This window comes from Amphiprion ocellaris, chromosome 15 (genome assembly GCF_022539595.1).
Source record: "Amphiprion ocellaris isolate individual 3 ecotype Okinawa chromosome 15, ASM2253959v1, whole genome shotgun sequence".
Lineage (NCBI taxonomy): Eukaryota > Metazoa > Chordata > Actinopteri > Pomacentridae > Amphiprion > Amphiprion ocellaris.
The window spans coordinates 8,574,951-8,596,053 of record NC_072780.1 but is presented as its reverse complement, the minus strand read 5'-3'; the positions used below and the strand labels follow the sequence as shown (position 1 = coordinate 8,596,053).

The window sequence follows — 21,103 nt, the reverse complement described above, 5'->3', positions numbered from 1 at the left end:
TTATGCTTTCAGAATTTGCATTGTATTGGGATATGCTCAGCAGTATTGATTTGAGAACCAAAAGAAAAAACTCAGAAGTTACACTCCTTACACCCTTTTCAAATGAACATACTGAATCAACATGGAGCAAAATTATATGTGCTATGTGCTTCATATTCTTTGACAAACGAGCCTGCAAAACCCAATTTTAATTTGATGAGCATGGCAGCAGATCATCTTAAATTTTAGTAGGTCAAATTAAACAAAAAATCAGTTAGCTTTCAGCAACTTTTTGTTAGGTATGTTAAACAATAAATTTGTCACCATTTCAGTTTCTCACCAACCCACATCCCAAATAAAACAGAACATAAAACATCAGATTTCAGTAGCTTAAATGAATAGTGCTTGAATGGTGAAAATTACCTTCAACATCTAACCAACATGTCTCAACTTTGTGTACAATGCCTTTCAAGTCACTCAAGATTTTAGCAAAGGCCTGCCTAGCATGTTTCAGAGGAAAGCAAATGACACCAAAACATCTTTAAAAGTCCAGCAAAATAACTAAGGCGGTTTATAAGAAGCAATACCTACACCATATGATTTGACAAATACTGTTCATCTTGTTATCTTTGCTTATACGGGTGCTTTAACACCTCTTCACACCTGTCCTTGGTCAAGAGATTGTGTAAAGTTGTTCTAGAAACCCCCATAGACATTACAAACAAGCTTTAACAATCCTTTCTTATGACAACAAGGATATAAAACACGTCCATCTGAGAACCACCGTGAAGACCTGTGTATTGTTTGTTCCTGTTTTGATGCAACATAAAGAGTTCCTTCAATGACCGGTGCTGTTGACAGTGCGGCTCCAAGAGAACAACCAACCATTCAAAATCAATGTTCGTGCAGGTTCAAATGAACAAAAACGGGTGGATGAAGAGGAGGGATGAAGAGGAAGGAAAATTAAAAACAAAAAATGGGGGGAACCAATCCAAAAATGGCAGAGAGAAGAGGGGGGACATTGGGAGTGTGAGGTTTAAAAAAAAACAAGGATGGGAACTGAATCAGCTTTGGGTCAGGGAGGGGAGAACAAGTAGGGAACAAAAAGGAGATCCAAGCATAAGTTCAAATCTTTTAAAGGGGAGAGGGTGAGGATGAGTACATCAATTTGCTTCTGAAGGCATAGGCAGGAGGAAGGGGAAAGGCTTTTCCCTGTGTGGCTGGGTGGAGCAAGAAGCCTTAATCAGGCATGTATGGGCGAAGGTGATCCTCGATGTCTCCCACACCCCAGCAGGTCAGCTGGTCTTGGGGTAAGTACAGGCAGAGGCTGCACAACTTGAAAACTGTGGCCTTGGTTTTAGGAGTCTGCAACAATTAGATAATAAACGTGTCAGGAGGCTGTCACAGTTTTCAGCTCTTCCAAAAAATTACTGAAAAATTGGAATGCACTGACTTACCTGTAAGTGTTGTCTATCCATGAAGAGAAATACAGACTGAGTTGGGTTGTTCATGACCATTCCAGCCTTGTCTTTACGACCCAAAGCATGCAAGCACTGCTTCTCGTAGTCTCCGTGATGAAATTCAAACTTGGCCTGTAAATACGAGGACAGATGTGTGAGCCAAGAACTAGATTTGTCTTCCATCCAGAGCTGGCCTTGCCATCATATCTAATTTGCATTTTTGTCTTTGCTCAATGTGTAAACTGTCTACAGATTTTCATAAATGCACAAATGCATCTTTGGTGTTATGGCAGCAGAGCTGTGCAGTTCTTTTGTTATTTTTGCTCCTCTATCTTTTGCGTATGCAGCTCTGATATGTTTAAACCTGATTTTAGTCATAGTAACCCCTAATTTTAGTCATAGTAACCCCTAATTTTAATGTAAGCCGACAAATAGATGGAGAAAGAGTCACATCTGAAACACAGCAGCAACAGGCATCAAACATTTACATCCAAGTAATCTGATAGGTGCGAAGTTCTGACCTGAACAGGCCTAAAGGGTTCATCATCGGCCCCCTTCCATCTGGAGAACAGCAGACAGACAATCTTCTCAATATCGTTGCGTGGCCAAAGGATAAAATCCATTTCCTGTGTGCAGCCTATCACATCCTACGATAACATGAGAAAGATGGGACAACACATTCATTTGACTTCATGTTGTACTCTTCAATCCTCTCTTCAGATGGTCTCTGACTTACCCTTCGCATTGACTGGTATCGGGGGGCGTGTAGTTGCACCACATCTTTTTGCAGGAGTTCTATCGAACTCTCGAGAGAGTAGCTGGAATCGCGCACACCTCGTAGAATGTTTTCTTCATAGTTGTTGGTCATCACTGGCACCACTTCAGCTACCTCGAAAAGTGCAGACTTCTTCTTCTGTAATTACCAAGAAAAAGAGACACATTTTAAGTCATTTATTTTAGGAAACAAGTTTGAATAGGACAACTTAAATGAGAAATTAATGAATGTTTATGCAAGTCACATGAAAAGATGCAACAAGTGTGTTTGCATTTGTGTTTGTTGTGCTAATTCACCTTTTCTTTGAAAACGAAGGCTATATAAATCTTGAAGTCAAACTGATCAGCCAAAGATTCCCTTTTCTTCCGAAGTTGAGCACGAAGTCGGTTTCTTGTTTGATTTCTTCGCGAAGTTGGGTCCCCCATGGTTAGATTTTGATGGTAGTGTCTTCTCCTCCTGTGCAGTATATTTTGGCTACACTCTCTACTTCTGTATTTATGCGCTGGATAAAGGATGGAGCTAGCTACCCTTTGCAGAGACAACGCATCAAAACTCTCAGCTAGATCTTCGAAGTACTATCAACTGAAAAGGTCAACAAATCAGAAACAAAACTAAGTCATTTCAATTTCTTTTTGGAAAAGGGCAGTGTTGAGGAGGGGAATGGTCAACAAGCTAAGACTACATCTCCTTGATCAGAAATCCATGTTTTAAGACATGACTTTCAAGCCAAATGAGCTTTTTTTCAACCTGCCATTGACAAGGAATTACAACAGATTTAAATGAAACAGCAACTCAAATTTTCTCCTGTAAATGTTACTGAAATCAATAGAAACGGCTGCTACTACAAAAACCCATACTAGTAATAATTTTTTTTTTGCTAGTGAGATTGTGGACTACAGCAAGCAGACAAATATTCTATTATTTGGGTCATTTCAAAGTCCCTCATCCATGGCTGTCGTTTTGTTTGTTTCTCTGTAGAGACTGCGTTATGTGCGTTTTACAGACGGACTGGGGATACAGACGAACATGGCAGGTAAATACAGATGCCAGGAGATATTGGCACCGGGTAACATCGAAGACTACTGCGAAAGTAACTTGACATTTCCTTTACTTTTACTGCCACTCATTTGGCCCAAGGCCTGCAGCGCCGCCAGTGCTGATAGTCATGATGTGGGCGTATTTTTAGCACACTAGCTAGGGTGAGCTAGCAAGCTAATCTAGGCATTCACTTCCGACACTAACTAGTAGTGAACCAACGATATAGCTACATCTTATCTTCTGAATGATTGGCTTAATCGAGGCCTATGTGTAATCGGCTAGCTAGCGTACAGTCATCTTTCCACGCGTTTACATTTTCTCGCTGGGTTCAACGTGACTGCCAGTGCTGTGAGAGTCGGAGACTTGCAGGGTTCACTGACTAACTGTTTCTGCTTGTGCTCAGCATTTTAGCTAGATAGAATTCGCTTCAGTCGTGTCTTGTCAACAACTTCATCGACAAAAATCAGCCAGGGAATCGATAGTCAACCAACGACCAAACGCTGAATGGCGAAATAAACTAAACAAAATCTCCCCCTTTCCACGTCTGAAGTTTCGAGGTGTTCGCTGCGCTTGTTTTCTTTCTCTTCTTTTCTTCAGTCGTCACAACCTCCGGCTCGCCCTGCCGCATGCCATGTCAAGATAAATCGACAATCCAGCTGAAATCCTCCGTTCTTTCAGTCGACGTGCGGCGTGTTCTGTCTCCCGGCGGGCCCATATTTAACGACGTGTCGTCCAACGCTGTTCCGTTTGGTTTCTTTGTGTGTTTTCGGGCAGCTAATAATGGCACATACAAGCTCGACGGTCCACAGCCTCCCCAAAATGGCTGCACAGTCAACTACAGCGCTGTGACGTCTGTTGACATGTGACCGCACGAGGAGGAAAAAAAACAACAGTTGAAAAAAAAAGCCTCCTCGTGAGCGGCGCCTTCATCACGTGACCAAGTGGGCGTATTTAAGCCCCTGGCGCGAGATCTGCAGAGAGAGAAAAAAGGCAGAACCAGCGACGAGGAGAAGCTAAACGGCGGTAAGTTAAGCGAATGTTTATGTCCTTTAATATCGATTCACTCAGCTGCCGTTCATTCAGCACTAGCGAACATTCAGCTAACCGTCAACGTAGCTTCCGAAATGAGCTTGTATTTTTAGCACACTCAGTTCGGCCTTTTACCGAAACTCTTCCTGTTAACCGCCTCTTTGGTCGTCTAAAATCATACATATACGCACTATACTTCAAATAAGGCGTCCACAGGCGATTAACTGCTTACCAAGATGCCATAATTTGGCTATTTTCTCAAAAGTGCGTTGCAACAAGGTGTCCTGATGTGTTAATTATTTTCTCCTCAGGTCTCTTGAACAAAAATGAGTCTCACTGGAAAAGCAAATCGCAGCCAACAGATGTCTAAAGAAAATGCAGTGGTGAGTATTTAGCTGGTCGTCGGTTTGAAATTGGTTGTTAATGAAGTACGATCGCTTTAGTTAATCGAATGTATTGGAACTTATCAGTTTAGGCCTGAGTAGTACACAAATGCCTCCACTCTACCATCTTGCCATTGTCTGTATGGATGATTTCATCACACCAGCCATTTTGACGTGGAAATAGTCATTAATATCTATTTCAAATACCCATAGCTTGTTAATTTTACACTGGGTTGTGCGTGTTTACTTGGTTTAATTTTTTTGGTTTTTTGTTTTTGGCCTTTTCTTTCTTTGTCTCATTTTTTTGCCCATGATTTCTTATACAGACTTGTTTTCAAATGTGTATATCTGTAGGTTGAAGAAGTGACCTTGCACGAGTTGGGCATTTTAATGCAACAACACTGACTTTAATTTTAATTTCAAACCCTATAAACTCATAAGTTTAGTATTTTTTTTTTTTTCCCCCAGGACAGACGGTTTGATGTGATGGAAATTTGCACGTAACAGATATAATTGAACAATTAGTTTTGTTTATGAAATTACCTTTTCCGGGTTCAGGGTCCTACAAATGTACATGATCAAACAAAGAGTGCAAACATTTATGTGAATTTACTTGTGCTTTTCATATAATGTTGAGTCAAAATGGCTGCTTAAAAGTGCCTGTGTGAGTGGGTCATATGTCAGGGACTGCAGCAGTAAACTGAGATATATTCTTATTATTTAGTGACAAATTGTTTAATTGTATTGTCGCATGAAAATGAAATGAATCTTTAGTCATGGATACTGGTTTCAGTCCATTATTTTAGCCTGACTGATGTTGTATTGCTGCCATCATATGCTGCTTGCATGCCGTCTGTCATTTAGACAAAGTCAGTTAGTGTTTTGTCCACTGCATGGCTGTTCCTCAATTGGTCACAGACTCCCCGACAGTCCACAATTGCCAAAAGATCACCTGGATAGGCCTAAAGCACAGTAACAGTGTTGTGAAGCTCTGGCCAAACATTAACAAACTGTCCTTGTTGGTCTGTCTGTAATGAGCCTTAAAGAGAAACTTTCCCACGGCTGTTGAATAGAACTTGTGCCTTGCCCCTGTTCACACAAACGTGGGCCTGTTGCACATGGCAGCAGTGTTAAGGCACTTCACTTATGCCCTCTTCCATGGTGACAGTGTAACTAAAGTAAAGCGTGTGACGTGATGCTAAGCCCTACTGAATAGAAGCTCTGGAAATGAGAACGCAGGTCATGTTAGGTTCCCATGTGACTCAAATCTTGAGTTTCTAAAGACTCATCAGGGAGGGGGTGGTAGGATCTCACCCTTTGTTTTGTTTGCCTTCCCAGTTTCTGCAAATTGTGATGCGCAGATATAAGGTAACACGCTAACGTGTTTTTAATGCCTTCCAGAGCTTTTTCACATCATCTCAGAAGACAATGGGACCCCCCAGGCAAACCCTGCAGATCCTCCAACAGTCGGCTGTCAACAAGGATTTGGGGAGGTCAGCTCAGGTAAGTAGTGGCCTAGTGCTGGATGTAACTTCACTTTGTCTATATTGTTCATAGTTAGACTGGACTAAAGTTTGTAATAGATGTTGATGGGTGGAACAAATGGTCTGCATCAGTCTGTTTGGAAACATGAATGCATTTTTCTTTTAGACAGGAAAGCTCAATTCCAAGCGGAAAAATTGGACAGCAGAGCAAACTAGAGGTACAAAGAGAGTGAAGGTAGAAGTAAAGTCCACACAAACAGAAGAAGCTGACTGTTTACCAGATGGCATGTCCCATGAAGCGTATGAGCTTTTGGTCAAAGGTAAATATGCATTAATACTCAATCCCTACATGGTACTAGGTTTACCTGCTAAAATGATTTAGTTTTATCTTGAACTTCTGCTGTTGTTGTAGAAACTCCTCCTTCTGCTTACTGGGAAGAGCTAGCTGAGGAGCGACGGAAGGCCTTGTACAATGTTCTACAGGAGAATGAGAAGGTGAGTTAATCACTGAGAGTCGGCTAATGTTTAGCCATCAGTTCAACTGTTCCCACGCTCCCACTCATTGACTCAACCTTATTTGGCTCCAGTCCAGCTGACACTGAATTTTTATGCAACTCTACACCTAAATACATATTTTATGAGTTTATTTAACTTTGAAAGCAATTGAATGGAGTGTGCCGATCCTATAATGATAAACCAAATTTCTATGCCCGAATTTGGAATAATAGTCCTCTAATGGAGTAATTTAGTTAATCTGGTCAGCGACTGTACTCATATTGTTGGATGCATTATATCTAAACAGTTTACATTTTCAGAGTTGGTTTGTGTCATGGTTGTGATGAATTTGCCTTTTGTAGTTGTTTAATTTTTGTTTTTGCGTTTTGTTTTTTTTTTTTTTAAACCAGTTACAGAAAGACATTGAGGCCAAAGATGAACAAATATCAAAGCTTCTGAGTGAAAATGAAGAGCTGCAGGAGCTGGCTCAGCATGTACAGTACATGGCTGATATGATTGAGGTAGGCACCCTGGTATGAGAATGAGATGCATGATATATTGGTAGCCATTATAGTATTGGTCAATAAAGAAGGTAACTTTCATACGCCACCAAAGCAATTTTAGATGGTAATGATAATGCAGACTAGAGATGATGTGTAAAACCTGAGTTTGGGGGAGATTATTCTTCCTTTATCTGTCTTGGTTACTATTTGAGTACAAGTGGGGAAAAGGTTTTATTTTACTCAGGTTGTTAGTGGGCTTGTTTGAGGTGAGAAAGGCCTATGCAGAGTTGATTAACAGTGGACACTGCAGAATGCGTGTTAGATTTGATCCCATCATGTAAATGCAGGTGATAACGATCTGACGAGATTAGGATAGCTGCTGGGAAATGGCCGGGTCTGGCCTTTTTAATTGTGTAAGTTTTGGAGGCTTATTCTGTTAACAGAATGCAGGTTGTATGACTGATGGTGAAGTTGGTCAAAAGGCTGAATACATTCAGTTTACACATCAATCATTAAGTGCATAAAATGTACGTTGTCAACCATATATTACCATTGGAGTCATGCTTTTAGATATTTTACTAAATTCTACTGAGTGGGATGTGAGGATTCTGAAAGTAACAAACAACTGTAAAGCCCTCAGTCCAAATCTGTAATGAAAATCCTTTGTTGGATTTCTCTCTACTGTATTTGAGGTTTTTATCTTGTGTGATTTTAAAGGGACAGGTCTGCTTAGATGATTGTGTATATAAATATTCAGATTTATTTGAGAATCCCTGTGAAACATAAGCTTCACCGTGAACATGATTCAGATTGTCTGTGTTGCTTTTTTAAAAGGGACCCTGACATAACTAAAACTCTTGGAGACCCAAGAACTGTAATAGGTCTGGTAGCATTTTACTGAATCAGAATAGAATTTAACAGACTGAATATCTCTGTTGCTTCATGTACAGACTGAAGGCTATTGGAAACTGTCAGACTTTACTGCTTCTTTTTTGGCTCCGATGCATCTTGTCTGCTTTCCAGATGAGGCTCAGTTAATTTGTATCCGATTTTTGAGCTAAATTCTGAAATCCTGAGAAAATCACCATATTCCTAGATAGGCATGTACTGTAATTAAATCTGACACCAACTAGAGCACATTGAGTGCTCTCACTTAGTACTTAATATAAATTTGAGGTGTGTTGTCTTTCTAGAGGCTGACTGGGAGGGGTCCAGACAATTTGGAGGAACTGAAGGAGCTTGCCCTTGATGTGGAAAAGGACAATGAGCATGAAGACAACAATGAAGAGGCTGATAAGAGACTCAAAGAGGAGACTGATTACAGTGAAAGTGATGCAGGTGAGGAGCAAACGTCAGACCACGAACAAGCAGGACCCTCAGGAGAGCAGGACTAACTTCCAGCTCTGAGTGTCATGAGACATCATATTTTAACCTGAGCAAGTTTTGACTGCAGCAGGTTGTCATCTATTTGAGGGAGATGGGACTTCAAAGTAATTTTTTTTGAATACCCTCACCTTCACTTGCAGTTTAATATTTTTGCATGTTGTCGATGGTTGATTTGTATTATTTTAGTTAATTTTTTTTTTTTTTTTTTTTTTTTTTTTTAAATTTTGCTATATTTATGAGGCCTCGTTAAGGTTTAAAACATAACGGCCTGTGTGAGTATCATTCATGGAAGACGTTTTGACATGTCACAGTAGGAAACTTTTGGACCGTCCTTTATTTTAAATGGACGCTGACAAACAAAATCCTAATTTATCTCCTCACTGACAAATTGAAATGCTTGAGGTGATTCTACTCTACAGGAAGCTGTTTAACGTTTCACTGCCAGCTGTAGCAAAGAGCCCTAAAGTGCTTTTGGTTTATGCTGTAAAATTATAATATTATGGCACCGCTGTGTAAATTTTGTAAAATAAACCTTTTTTTAAAAAGAAACAAGAGAAGCTTCTTGTGACTTTACTTTGTGAACGGTTTGTAATCTTGTCAGTTTTTGACTGGCTAGTATTGACTTAGCACCTCCAGCTCTTGGAAAGTGGTTGTGTTGATGCAAGTTACTGCTATTTGTGCGTTTAATAAACAAACCTGACTCTTTCAACCACACTTGTAACAGTTTTTCTCAGTCGCTTTGGTACATTTGTCAAATCATCCTCGACATTTGCAAAACAGTGCATTTCTCAAAACAAGTTGTACAACTAGCAAAACACCATGAATTACCTGCAAAAGCCAGTCTCTTGCTCAAAATCCTTGGTTCATCTCTCAAAAGTAAATCTCTGCGTCAATGAACATGTCACTGCCATCTGAAAGACGAGTGTATGGATAAAACTGTCAAATTGATTAGTCATAACTGTATACTCTGGAGCAGACCTGGGCATCCTACGGCCCGCGGGCCACATCCGGCCTGCGGGCGACCCTGATTGGCCCGTATGAGGTCACTGGAAAATATTAAAGTCAGTGCAAATATATATCATCACAATACATGCAAGCAATACGCCTGCACTGGTTTTATTTTGAAATGTCCGCTAAGTTAACGTTTTTTCGCGCGTGCTTTCCGTACTTAGCATAAGGTTTATGCGCTGATTGGTTTGTTGGTCAGCTTCAGCCTGGGAAGATGTCAGCTAACGGCAAAAAAAGAAAGATTTATTCCGAATGCAGAGTTTTTAACAAGGCACAGACTTCCAAGTATTTCTTCACTGAAGTCAGAGGGTAAAGCTGTGGGCTAGTTTGTGGCGAACAGATCGCTGTGCTCAAGGATTATAATCTGAATCGACGTTACGAGACCAAACATGCGGAGAAGTACAAACATTTGATGCAGAGCGGGGAGGATGTCTGAAGGTTTGCTAGCTAAACTGCTAAAGCAGCAATGACTTTGTTTTACCAAAGCTCACATCAAGGGATGCAGCAGTCAAGACGAGTTTTCTAATATCCTACAAAATCGCCGAAAACAGTAAGCCATTCTCTGATGGAGAGTTTATAAAAGAATGTCTGGTGGACTCTGCAGCGTTTATATGCCCGGAGAAGAAAGGAGCGTTCGTTAATGTGGCCCTTTGGAGGCGAACCGTAACGAGGCGGGCGGAGAGCAGCGCCGAAAATCTGGAGCTTCAGCTGCACAACAAAGTGGACGATTTTGACGTTTTCTTCTTGGCTCTGGACGAGAGCTGTGATGTCCGTGACACAGCCCAGTTACTCATCTTTGTACGTGGACTAACAAAAACCTTTGAGATGACGGAGGAGCTGGCAGCTGTGCAGCCAATGAAGGGACCAAGACGGTTCACTGAGGTAAATACATGCATGAACAAGCTGGGACTGAAATGGGAGAATTTGGTTGGTGTTACAACTGATGACTGTCCAAATTTGACAGGGAAAAATGTTGGACTTTTGAAACGGATGCAAGATAAAGTGACTGAAATAAACCCAGAACAGAAACTGATATTTTTGCATTGTATTATGCATCAGGAGGTGTTGTGTAAGTCAGTGCTAAAAATCAACCACGTGACTGATGTTGTAACTAAAGTAGTTAACTTCATCAGGGCAAGAGCATTGAATTACAGACAGTTTGTTGTCTTTTTGGAGGAGATGATAGTGAACATGGTTACCTTGGTTACCAGACAGCTGTCAGATGGCTCAGCCTGGACAAGGTGCTGAAACGAGTTTGGGATCTGAGAGCAGAGATTCAAGAGTTGGGCATTGTACATCATTGTATTGTGTAATTTACTGTTTTTATTGAGATATATTGAACATTGCTGTAAGTGTAGTGGGGAGCTGTTGTCTTTCTTTATGCTTCACAGTCATCTTAATGTAGATTTAGAAAAACTGACAACACCTCATAGCGTTCATGATGAACAAAAACTGACATGATAAGGCCAATTTCAAATCTCTGCCAGCTGATGGTCATATTGTTGTAGAATAAATTCTGAGTGATGGCTTACTTACTTCGTTTGTAAAAACAGTGACTGCTGAAAAGTAATTAAAGCACTTGGAAAATCACTTTCACATTTTAAGTATGTCTTTATGATACTAAATATCTACAACTCAATAGGCAGCAATCATAGTTTGAATGAAAAACAAAATCTTTTATTAAATAGTTGTGTTCTGTGTTCCACATTTTCATTATATCATTATATTGTTTCATTTATTGTTTTTATTGAGATATATATTGAGCAGAGCTTTTAAGTGTACTGGTCCGGCCCTTAACAACCGTCAAAGTTTCTCATGTGGCCCCGTATGAAAATTAATTGCCCAACCCTGCTCTGGAGGAATGTTCTGATGTAAGCTATGGCTAAAGTTTTGATGACAGTTATTCTAAATTTAACTAGCACCTTAGTGTATGTGGAATACTGATTGCAAAAGACTGGACAAGATTCACATTTACGCTTCTACTGTTTGTATTGTAATTTATTGACAGGCCATGTCATTGGGATACAGAAAGGAAAACTGCGCTGCATAGCACAAAGAAAAAACAAAAGTAGAAATGTGAACATAGGACAATCTCCTCAAGGAAAAACTCCATGCAGTACTGTAGGAATTACAGTGCAGTCTTCCTACACCTCCTGACAGTCCTGTCTGTTGGGCCACAAATTCTCACCCATATCACGAATATCTTCTCTTGCGTCTTAGAGCGATTTCAGAAAATCTGACCCTTCATTGGGACCCTTCATTGGCAATTCGGTATGAATACATAATGTGCACATGCGTAATACATGCCTGGGCTCGGCACAAGGTCATTTTTTATTAAAGATTTCACCCATCGGAAATAATACGTTAACTGAGCAGCCTTGGCAGAGTACTGCGCTCTCTGAGTGCTTTTCCATTTTATTATGTTGTCCAAAATATGACAAAAACGTCATAGTTTAGTTTGTAGTCCAAAATGTCACAAACACATCATAGTTTAGCATGTCATCCAAAATAAGACAAAACGTCATAGTTTAGTATGTCGTCCAACAGGTAGCTCAACTGGTTGAGAGAGCAACTCATAAACTGGACTGCGTGAGAGACGCAGGTTCAGTTCTAGCTCGTAGCCCTTTACTGTAGGTGAAAAAACGTCATAGTTTAGTATGTCATCCAAAATGTTGAAAAAAAAGTCATAGTTTAGTATGTTGTCCTAAAGGTGACGAAAACGTCATAGTTTAGTATGTCGTCCAAAATGTGGGAAAAAAAGTCACAGTTGAAAATGTCGTCCACAATATGACAAAAACGTCATAGTTTAGTATGTCATCCAAAATGTGACGAAAACGTCATAGTTTAGTATGTCGTCCACAATGTGACAAAAACGTCATAGTTTAGTATGTCGTCCAAAATATGACAAAAACGTCATAGTTTAGTATGTCGTCCAAAATGTGACGAAAATGTCATAGGTTAGCATGTCGTCCAAAATGTGACAAAAATGTCATAGTTTACTATGTCGTCCAAAATGTGACAAAAATGTCATAGTTTAGTATGTCGTCCAAATTGTCACAAAAACGTCATAGTATACTATGTCGAAAAAAAATGCGATTTTTCAGCATGTTGTAAAAACGTGCCATATGATGAAATAATGTAAAGGAGGCCGTAAAAAACACTCCAGAAAGGTTTTCTTTGAAAAAAAATCATGAATTTGGCACAAAAAAAACTCCATAGTATACTATGTCGAAAAATGTCATTTTTCAACATGTTATAAAAACGTGCCATATGATGAAATAATGTAAAGGACGCCGTAAAAAACACTCCAGAAAGGTTTTCTTTGAAAACAAAATCATCATGAATTTTGATGCAAAAAAACGCCTTACTATACTATGTAGAAAAAAAATGCGATTTTTCAACAAGTAAAAACGTGCCATGAAAAACACTATGGTAAGGTTCTCCTTGAAAAAAAAATCATCATGAATTTTGGCGCAAAAAAAACGCCATAGTATACTATGTCGAAAAATGTCATTTTTCAACACTAAATCTTATTGAAAAATATGTTTTACTTAAGTCCACCTGTTTCAGCCATCTCTACCCCTCATTAGGTACCACTCTAAGGTACATTATACAAAAAAAATCCAGTGTGTTTTGAAATAGCATGCAGAGCAAGTTAGTCTGCTCACAGGAAGTTAGCGCGAGTAAATTCACTCCTCACATGAGGCCTCTGTTTGCTGTGATTTTCAAAGGTAAAGTAATACTTTTGACATATTATGGTGCCTCAGGAGTTGCTGAACACAAATGTGTCATTTGAAATGTAAAAAAAAAAGATTTAAAAGGGTAAAATACTTTTTCTCAACTGCTTGGTAGAGGTCAATATTTTAAAAAATAGCTGGGTCTCTTCATAAAAAAATTGATTGTTGTTATTAGTGCCCCAAAGAGATAAGAAATATAAAGAAATAATTTTTTCATTGCCTGTTTCTTGGTGAGGATGTTTAAGGGTGAACTTAACATCTGTAAAGAAAACAAAAACGTATCAACAAAGTTTTCTGTTAGAGTTTGTGTTCTTCTAAGTTTAACTCCAAGATTTTAAATACTGTCATTTACTGCAAACGAATATCTATTCCAAATGTCTCACTAATAATCATTATCAGCCTTAAAAACCCACAAAACACCCCTCTATACTGGACCACACTTAGTACAGTCCGGTTCCCCCTTCTACAAATCTGCTTGGAATCTTCCACTTCCTGTTTGTCAAAGTGGCCTTCTACCTGGACAGGTTTTGTTGGAGCTCATGCAACAAACATTTTGGGTAACTGCACTTTAATATGGATGGATGACACTGAATTAGAGTCTGTTTTAATGAGACTGATCTAAGATGTGTTGCTCTGTCGTTAAATAGGAAATTATTTCTCAGAATTCACAGAGAAAAGTCTGAAATGTTTGCTAGGTTAGCGTCCCACATGTTCTTTGGCTCAGCTAAAGCTAACGCTCTCCAACTTCCGGATCTCTTGAGTTGCTTGTTGTTAAAATATCTTGCTAGAGATGCTGAAACTCAAATAGTCTGAGATGTTTGTTCAGAATAAGTTCATTCTCAAGTCTTATCTGAACTGTCCTCTTTTGTTTTAACTTTCCCTAAACTTAGGAGTTAATGACAGAGCAACACATCCAGACTCAGTCTCATTTATGTAGAGATTAAACTTCAGTGTCAGTCATTGACGTTAAAGTGCAGTTTTTCAAATGTTTGTTGCACATGCTCCCGACCAAAGCAGTCCAGGTGGAAGACGATGTGAAGAGAAAGCTCCAGAGGATGAATATCACACATTTATGTTGGAAATAAATGTCCTTTAATTAGACATTGTCATGCAAAAGTTGGATTTCCCTTTAATGATGTTCAAATCTTTGTTGAGTGTTTTGTTGATGTCGGTTTCAAAATGTTTTCTGACACTCGGCCCCAAAGATTAAAACCTTTTCCGGCTCACAAGCTGCAACAATTCACACATTATCAACTATCTTTCTGACTAAACTAAGATAAAAAGTGAAAAACCGCCTGATTCCTGCATCATGAATGTAAATCTTTTTGGTTTTTATGACAGTAAACTGAATATATTTGGGTTTGACATTTTATAAACCAAAACAAGAAATGAATTACTGCAGAAAACAATCAACAGATTAATGGACAAAGAAAATGTGTTTTCCAACATATATGGCTGAATTACTCCAACATTACAAGATACATACAATTTTAATTCAGTTTTATTTATATAATGCCAATTACAGGCCAAATTGTCTCAAGATGCTTTATTTTTATTTTTTTTGTCATATTTAAAATATGACAAAGTAAGAAATTTAAACCTCTTGACTAATCCAATTTATTATTTGGTTTTTAAGAGACTAATGTACAATTAAAATAACTTTCTCCACTAAAACTAATAAACATGAGGTCAAATAGAAGGAAGAGTTTTAAATACTGCAGTCCCACGACGACAACAAAAAGTAAATCTGCTGGTGGATTCCATTAAAGTCCTAATAAATGATAATAAAGTGTGATACTAAAGATTTGTGGTGCTAAAAATCTCCAAGTAAAGATATCAAGTTGAACATCTGGATGGAGGTTGATAAAAGTTGACCTCCCTTCATTTCTCTGGAGTCGACTCCATGGATTTTATGGATGGTGGTTAAAGACCTGCTCTTCTAGTGGTCTTCCTTCTAGTCGCTGTAAAAAGTCACTCCATCCTGGCCGACTTCAACACCTCTTCATGACAACTTGTTCTGCCTCAGACCTGGTGGAAACTCCAGAAACTCGGGAAAACCCGTGGAGACTCGAAGAACTCGTGGCGACTCGAGGAACTCGTCAGGCGGGGGAAGGTGTGGTGGGCGGTGGGGGAGTAGAGGGGGGAGGCCGCCACCCACCTCCCCGCCCACTCTCCGCCCTGACTCCACCCAGACTCCGCCTTGGCTCCACCCATGTGGTCACTTGAGGAACTACGATGTCAAAGGGACGACGAAATCATTTCTTTTCATCTGATCTGTAGCTCAGTGAGTTAAGGATTTGCCTATGGAGCTGCAGGTCGCTGGTTCAAGACCAGACACTTCTTAAATTTTATTGAAATCCTGACAAAGACAAACAAAGAAAAATGCCGGTGGTGGGTCTTGAACCAGCGACCTTCCAGTCACTAGTCTATCCTCTTATCCCCCTGAGCTACTCGCTCAGATACTAATTTTTCTTTTTTTTGCGCATTTATCATCTATTTTTTGTTGTTTTCGAGTTTTTTTTTTAACTCGAGTCTCGACTCGACCGTTTTTCTCAGGAGGCTGGACTTCAGCCTTTGTGCTGGAGGGTTGAACCCTCAGTTCCAAGACTTTCCAAAGCCTCCACACCTCCCGAGTCCTCAGGACCTGAGCTTTCACACAGTCTGAGGGCTGAAATTTTCTAAGTCCCACAGTAGTTCTCTGTTAGATTTAACTTTCAGACAGTCCAAGGACTGATATCTTCGAAGTTCCTGAGTAGTTCTCTGTTAGTTTGAACCTTTCCACAGTCTGAGGACTGAAATCCTACAAGTTCTTGAGTAGTTCTCTGTTAGTTTGAACCTTCAGACAGTCTGAGGACTGAAATTTTAAAAGTTTCTCAGTACTTCTCTGTTAGTTTGAACCTTTAGACAGTCTGAGGACTGAAATCCTAAAAGTTCTTGAGTAGTTTTCTGTTAGTTTGAACCTTCAGACAGTCTGAGGCCTGAAATCTTAAAAGTTTCTCAGTACTTCTCTGTTAGTTTGAACTTTCTGGTTAACAGAAGCCTTAAAACTTGTGACCATGAGCCTTGATTTCATATTTAGACCATCCATCTGAGTTCTTCTCAGACCTTCACCTGTGGGTTTTATAAATCCTCAACAAACTTTGATTCTCTTCACTGAACAGTAAAGTTTGTGGTGATCAGAAGGTAACATTAGTTTGATCAATGCCTTCAACTACTAGTAGACTTTATCTGGAAAGCAGTTTTCTTAAATGAGTTCTTAGTAAATCTGTCCACAATCAAACCAAGAACATAGAAAGAGGAAATTTTTGAAGAAACAACTTGATGTTTTCATTTCAGACTAGAAAACGCTTTAAGACTTTTGTTTTTGCTCTTTTTGATTGTTTTATTGTCTCTTCTGTTTAATTTGATCTTCTAAAGTCTAACTTGTGTCTTTTCAAATGTTTTGTCTTTAGTTTGATTCCTCTTAAATGTTTAGTTTTGCTCTTTTCTCACCTTTTATTCTTTTCTAATGTCTGATTTGATTTCGAAATATTTTGTCTTTTTCATGTTTAATTGATTTTTCAAATGTTTTATCGGCTTGTTTGAAAAACTTTCCTTTTCTTTCCCCGTGTTTAATTTTTCAATTAAATCTTTGTTAAGGTTTTTCTTTTTAAAATGTTTTACCACCTTTTAATATTTAATTTTCTTTTTAAATGCTTCATTGTATTTTCTCTTTAATTCCTATTTAAAGTTTTATTGACTTTAAGATTTAATTTTCTAATTAAACATTTAATTTTTGAGTTAAATGTTTTGTCTTTTCAAAGGTTTAATAATCTAATTAAATGTTTTGTATTTTTTTCAATGTTTAATGTTCTTGTTTAATTGTATTTTTTAAATGTTTAATTATCAAAAATATTTTATCTTTAATGTTTAACATTTTTGTTTTAAAATTTTGTTTATTTTCATAATTACATGTTTTGTATCTTCTGTTTAATTATCTAATTCAATATTTTGTCTGTTTAATATCATTTAATCGTATTTAATGTTTAATTTTTTAAAAGTTTTATTGTATTAAATGCTTTTTTTCCTTTGATTGCTTTTTTTAATGTAGTTTGTTTCTTTAATCTTTTTTTTCTGTCAAGATTTTAACCCCAACCTTAAAAATGAAACAAACCTTTAAATCACAATGAAAATACTTCTGTTGTCATAATCATGAGTTAGTCAATTATTCACTTTATCAGTTCAACTTTATTTGTTTAGCACTTTTCACACAGATGACAAAACTAAACAAGCAAGGAGAAAAAACAATGATTAAAACTCAAAAATATATTTTTAAAGAAAGAGTTAACATGGTAATAAAATATGTTGTGTCCAGGGGATGGAGGGAGTTTATTGAAGTCTTCTTGGGCTCACATGGGAAATCATTTAAAATATAAACTTGATATTCAGTCTAAGGAAACTGGAAACTGCAGAGCGACAGAAGAACCAACAATATCTCCTGATTTCTCCTTTAATGAGTCGACTCTTCGTGTGCTATCAGACCAAAGAACTACAGACTCTTCACAACCTGCTCAAACTCTTGGTACAGGACCTCACCACACGGGTCAAGAAGGTTTCCGTCTCATTTCTACTCTGAAGCTCACCTTCTCCTGCTCAAACTGCTGACAAATGTTTCTGCTGCTCTAAAGTCTGCTCTCCAGAACTTCCTAAAAACTCTCACAGTCTCTTCTCCTGCAGGTTGCTTTGTAGAACTGTTCCAGAAAACCTCACTAAACCACATGGAGGGGCCTCAAGATAGTCGTCCAAATGAAACCGTACAAAACCAAACTAGCATAATCCAAACGCTAAAGTCTCCTGCAGCCTACCAGAGAACCTCTGAGAACAGAGAATCAGGACAGGAACTCTTACCTTCTGGACAACCAACGCTGGTTCACAAACAAGAATACAGAATGTGTCTGACCAAAGACCTCTAAAGACTCACTACAGCCAAGATAAAGACACAACTCAGCTGGACCAAACCCACTAATCACTGCACACATTAGTACCATGTGCTAACTGTGGCTAAAGAACCACATTTACCAAGACAACTATCCAGTACAAAGCCCTAAAACACACCAAGAAACACATTAAAGACGATTTTACTGCTGGAAGCTGCAAGCCAACGCCGAAAGAAGAAACTAAAGCAACAGAGCCAAACCCGGTTCTGTGGTGAAGAGAAGCAGAGGAAATGTTTGTTGCCAAATAAAGCAGGAAGACACTGAGCTGCTCAGGTGTTCCTGATAACACCAAGCTGCTCAGGTGTTCCTGATAACACCAAGCAGCCACCTGGACAGCCAATAGGAACACAGCTTCCTGGAAGTCCAGAGGGTTGGGTTAGTGAAGGAAATTTAAAGTTGAAGCAGAAAGTTAACAAAGAAAGTTGAAAACCACCTTCTGATACCTGAAGTCTCTGAGTTTTCACACAAAGAACACCTGAACATGTCAAACTGGTTCCATAGTAGAACCCTCATTGTAAAAACATTATAGTATGGTGTGTTGCTCAAAAAACATTATGACCCGGCTGTCTAGGGTCGCCGAGGAGCAACACAAAAACAGGACAAACTCTGGTTTCCAGGGGGTTAGGAGGCTATTTATTTGAAAGAGTAAGTTTACAACAACACAACATGTGAGCAGAAAAATCACAAAGTCTGTCTTTAGTTCAGCTGAAAATATTAGTTTTTGTCTTTTTTTCTTTTCTTACAGTTACAGAAATGGTTTGATTGCAGTGATTGCCTCAAAAGGTTGTGCAATAAAATATGAAGTCAAGGGTACCATCATTTTTGTCAAGGTCTGTTTCATGAGTTTATTTTTTAAAATAATTCTGTTGAACCATGGTTCAAAAGCAATGTCTGATTTTCATTGGTTAATTTTGATAGAATTTTTATTTATTATTACTTTTGTCAGATTAAAATTATTTCTGTGACCATTGTGGGTTTTTCTTTCATTAACCGAGGGGTCCCAACAGTTTTGTCCACGTATGTCTACCAGTAAAACTTCACAGATTTTTATGTGAATGTTCTTAAAGAATATTTTAGAGATGAATGGTGACAGATGAGGGGATATCCTCTCCTGAAGATGACTAAAATTTGACTGAAACGTCATAGTTTAGTATGTCCTCCAAAATGTCGCTAAAACATCAAAGTTCAGTATGTCGTCCGAAATGTGGACAAAACATCATAGTTTAGTATGTCGTCCAAAATATTTTTAAAAAAGCATCATAGTTTAGTATGTCGTACAAAATGTCACAAAAACATCAGAGTTTAGTATGTCGTTCAAAATATGGAAAAAAAATGTCATAGTTTAGCATGTCTTCCAAAATGGGTAAAAAAAGGTCATAGTTTAGTATGTCATCCAAAAGATGGACAAAACGTCATAGTTTAGTATGTCATCCAAAATATGGACAAAACAAGTCATAGTTTAGTATGTCATCAAAAATGTGGATAAAAACGTCATATGTCATCCAAAATGTGGAAAAAAAACGTAATGGCTGAGTATGTCGTCCAACATGTTGAAAAAAACGTCATAGTTTAGTATGTCGTCCAAAATGTCACAAAAACGTCACAGTTTAGTATGTCGTCCAAAATTTTGAAAAAAAGTCATAGTTTAGTATGTCGTCCAAAATGTCACAAAAACGTCACAGTTTAGTATGTCGTCCAAAATTTGGAAAAAAAGTCATAGTTTAGTATGTCGTCCAAAATATGGAAAAAAAATGTCATAGTTTAGCATGTCTTCCAAAATGGGTAAAACAAGGTCATAGTTTAGTATGTCATCCAAAATGTGGACAAAAACGTCATAGTTTAGTATGTCGTCCAAAATGTGTAAAAAATGTCATAGTTTAGTATGTCGTCCAAAATGTGAAAAAAAGTCATAGTTTAGTATGTCGTCCAAAATGTGACAACAACGTCATAGTTTAGTATGTCGTCCAAAATATGACAAAAATGTCATAGTTTAGCATGTCGTCCAAAATGTAATTTTTGGCCACAAAAAACGCCACAGTATATCATGTCGGAAAAAAAATGCAATTTTTAAACATTTTGTAAAAACGTGCCATATGATCAAATAATGTAAAGGAGGCCATGAAAACCCCTCCAGAAAGGTTTTCTTTGAAAAAGAAATCATCATGAATTTTGGCGCAAAAAACTGCCTTACTATACTATGTCAAAAAAAAATTTGATTTTTCAAACATGTCGTAAAAACGTGCCGTATGATGAAATAATGTAAAGGAGTCCGTGAAAAACACTCCAGAAAGGTTTTCTTTGAAAAAAAAAAATCATCATGAATTTTGGCGCAAAAAAACGCCTTACTATACTATGTCGAAAAAAAAATTTATTTTTCAAACATGTCGTAAAAACGTGCCATATGATGAAATAATGTAACGGCGGCCGTGAAAAACACTCCAGAAAGGTTTTCTTTGAAAAAAAACCATCATCATGAATTTTGGCGCAAAAAAACGCCTTACTATACTATGTCGAAAAAAAATTCGATTTTTCAAACATGTCGTAAAAACGTGCCATATGATGAAATAATGTAAAGGCGGCCGTGAAAAACACTCCAGAAAGGTTTTCTTTGAAAAAAACCATCATCATGAATTTTGGCACAACAAAACGCCTTACTATACTGTCGAAAAAAAAAATCGATTTTTCAAACATGTGTAAAAACGTGCCATATGATGAAATAATGTAAAGGAGGCCGTGAAAAACACTCCAGAAAGGTTTTCTTTGAAAAAAAAATCATCATGAATTTTGGCGCAAAAAAACGCCTTACTATACTATGTCGAAAAAAAATGTGATTTTTCAAACATGTTGTAA

General features: G+C 38.0%; 2 protein-coding genes across 2 annotated transcripts; one reads left to right on the top strand and one right to left on the bottom strand.

The window, feature by feature from the left end:
* Positions 1-4,054, bottom strand: c15h6orf62 (chromosome 15 C6orf62 homolog). Its single transcript, XM_023262975.3, has 5 exons — positions 2,511-4,054; positions 2,176-2,352; positions 1,961-2,086; positions 1,437-1,571; positions 1-1,344 (listed from the first exon to the last, which is right to left on the bottom strand). Exons 1-5 carry the CDS (start codon positions 2,637-2,639, stop codon positions 1,219-1,221), a joined length of 693 nt encoding a protein of 230 aa, XP_023118743.1. The 5' UTR covers positions 2,640-4,054; the 3' UTR covers positions 1-1,218.
* Positions 4,055-4,140: 86 nt separating this feature from the next.
* gmnn (geminin DNA replication inhibitor) lies at positions 4,141-8,747 on the top strand. The gene is made up of 7 exons (XM_023262974.3): positions 4,141-4,275; positions 4,593-4,664; positions 6,066-6,167; positions 6,315-6,468; positions 6,561-6,643; positions 7,054-7,164; positions 8,340-8,747. The coding sequence occupies exons 2-7, from the start codon at positions 4,608-4,610 to the stop codon at positions 8,538-8,540; spliced, it is 708 nt and encodes a 235-aa protein (XP_023118742.1). The 5' UTR covers positions 4,141-4,275; positions 4,593-4,607; the 3' UTR covers positions 8,541-8,747.
* Positions 8,748-21,103: the final 12,356 nt, after the last annotated feature.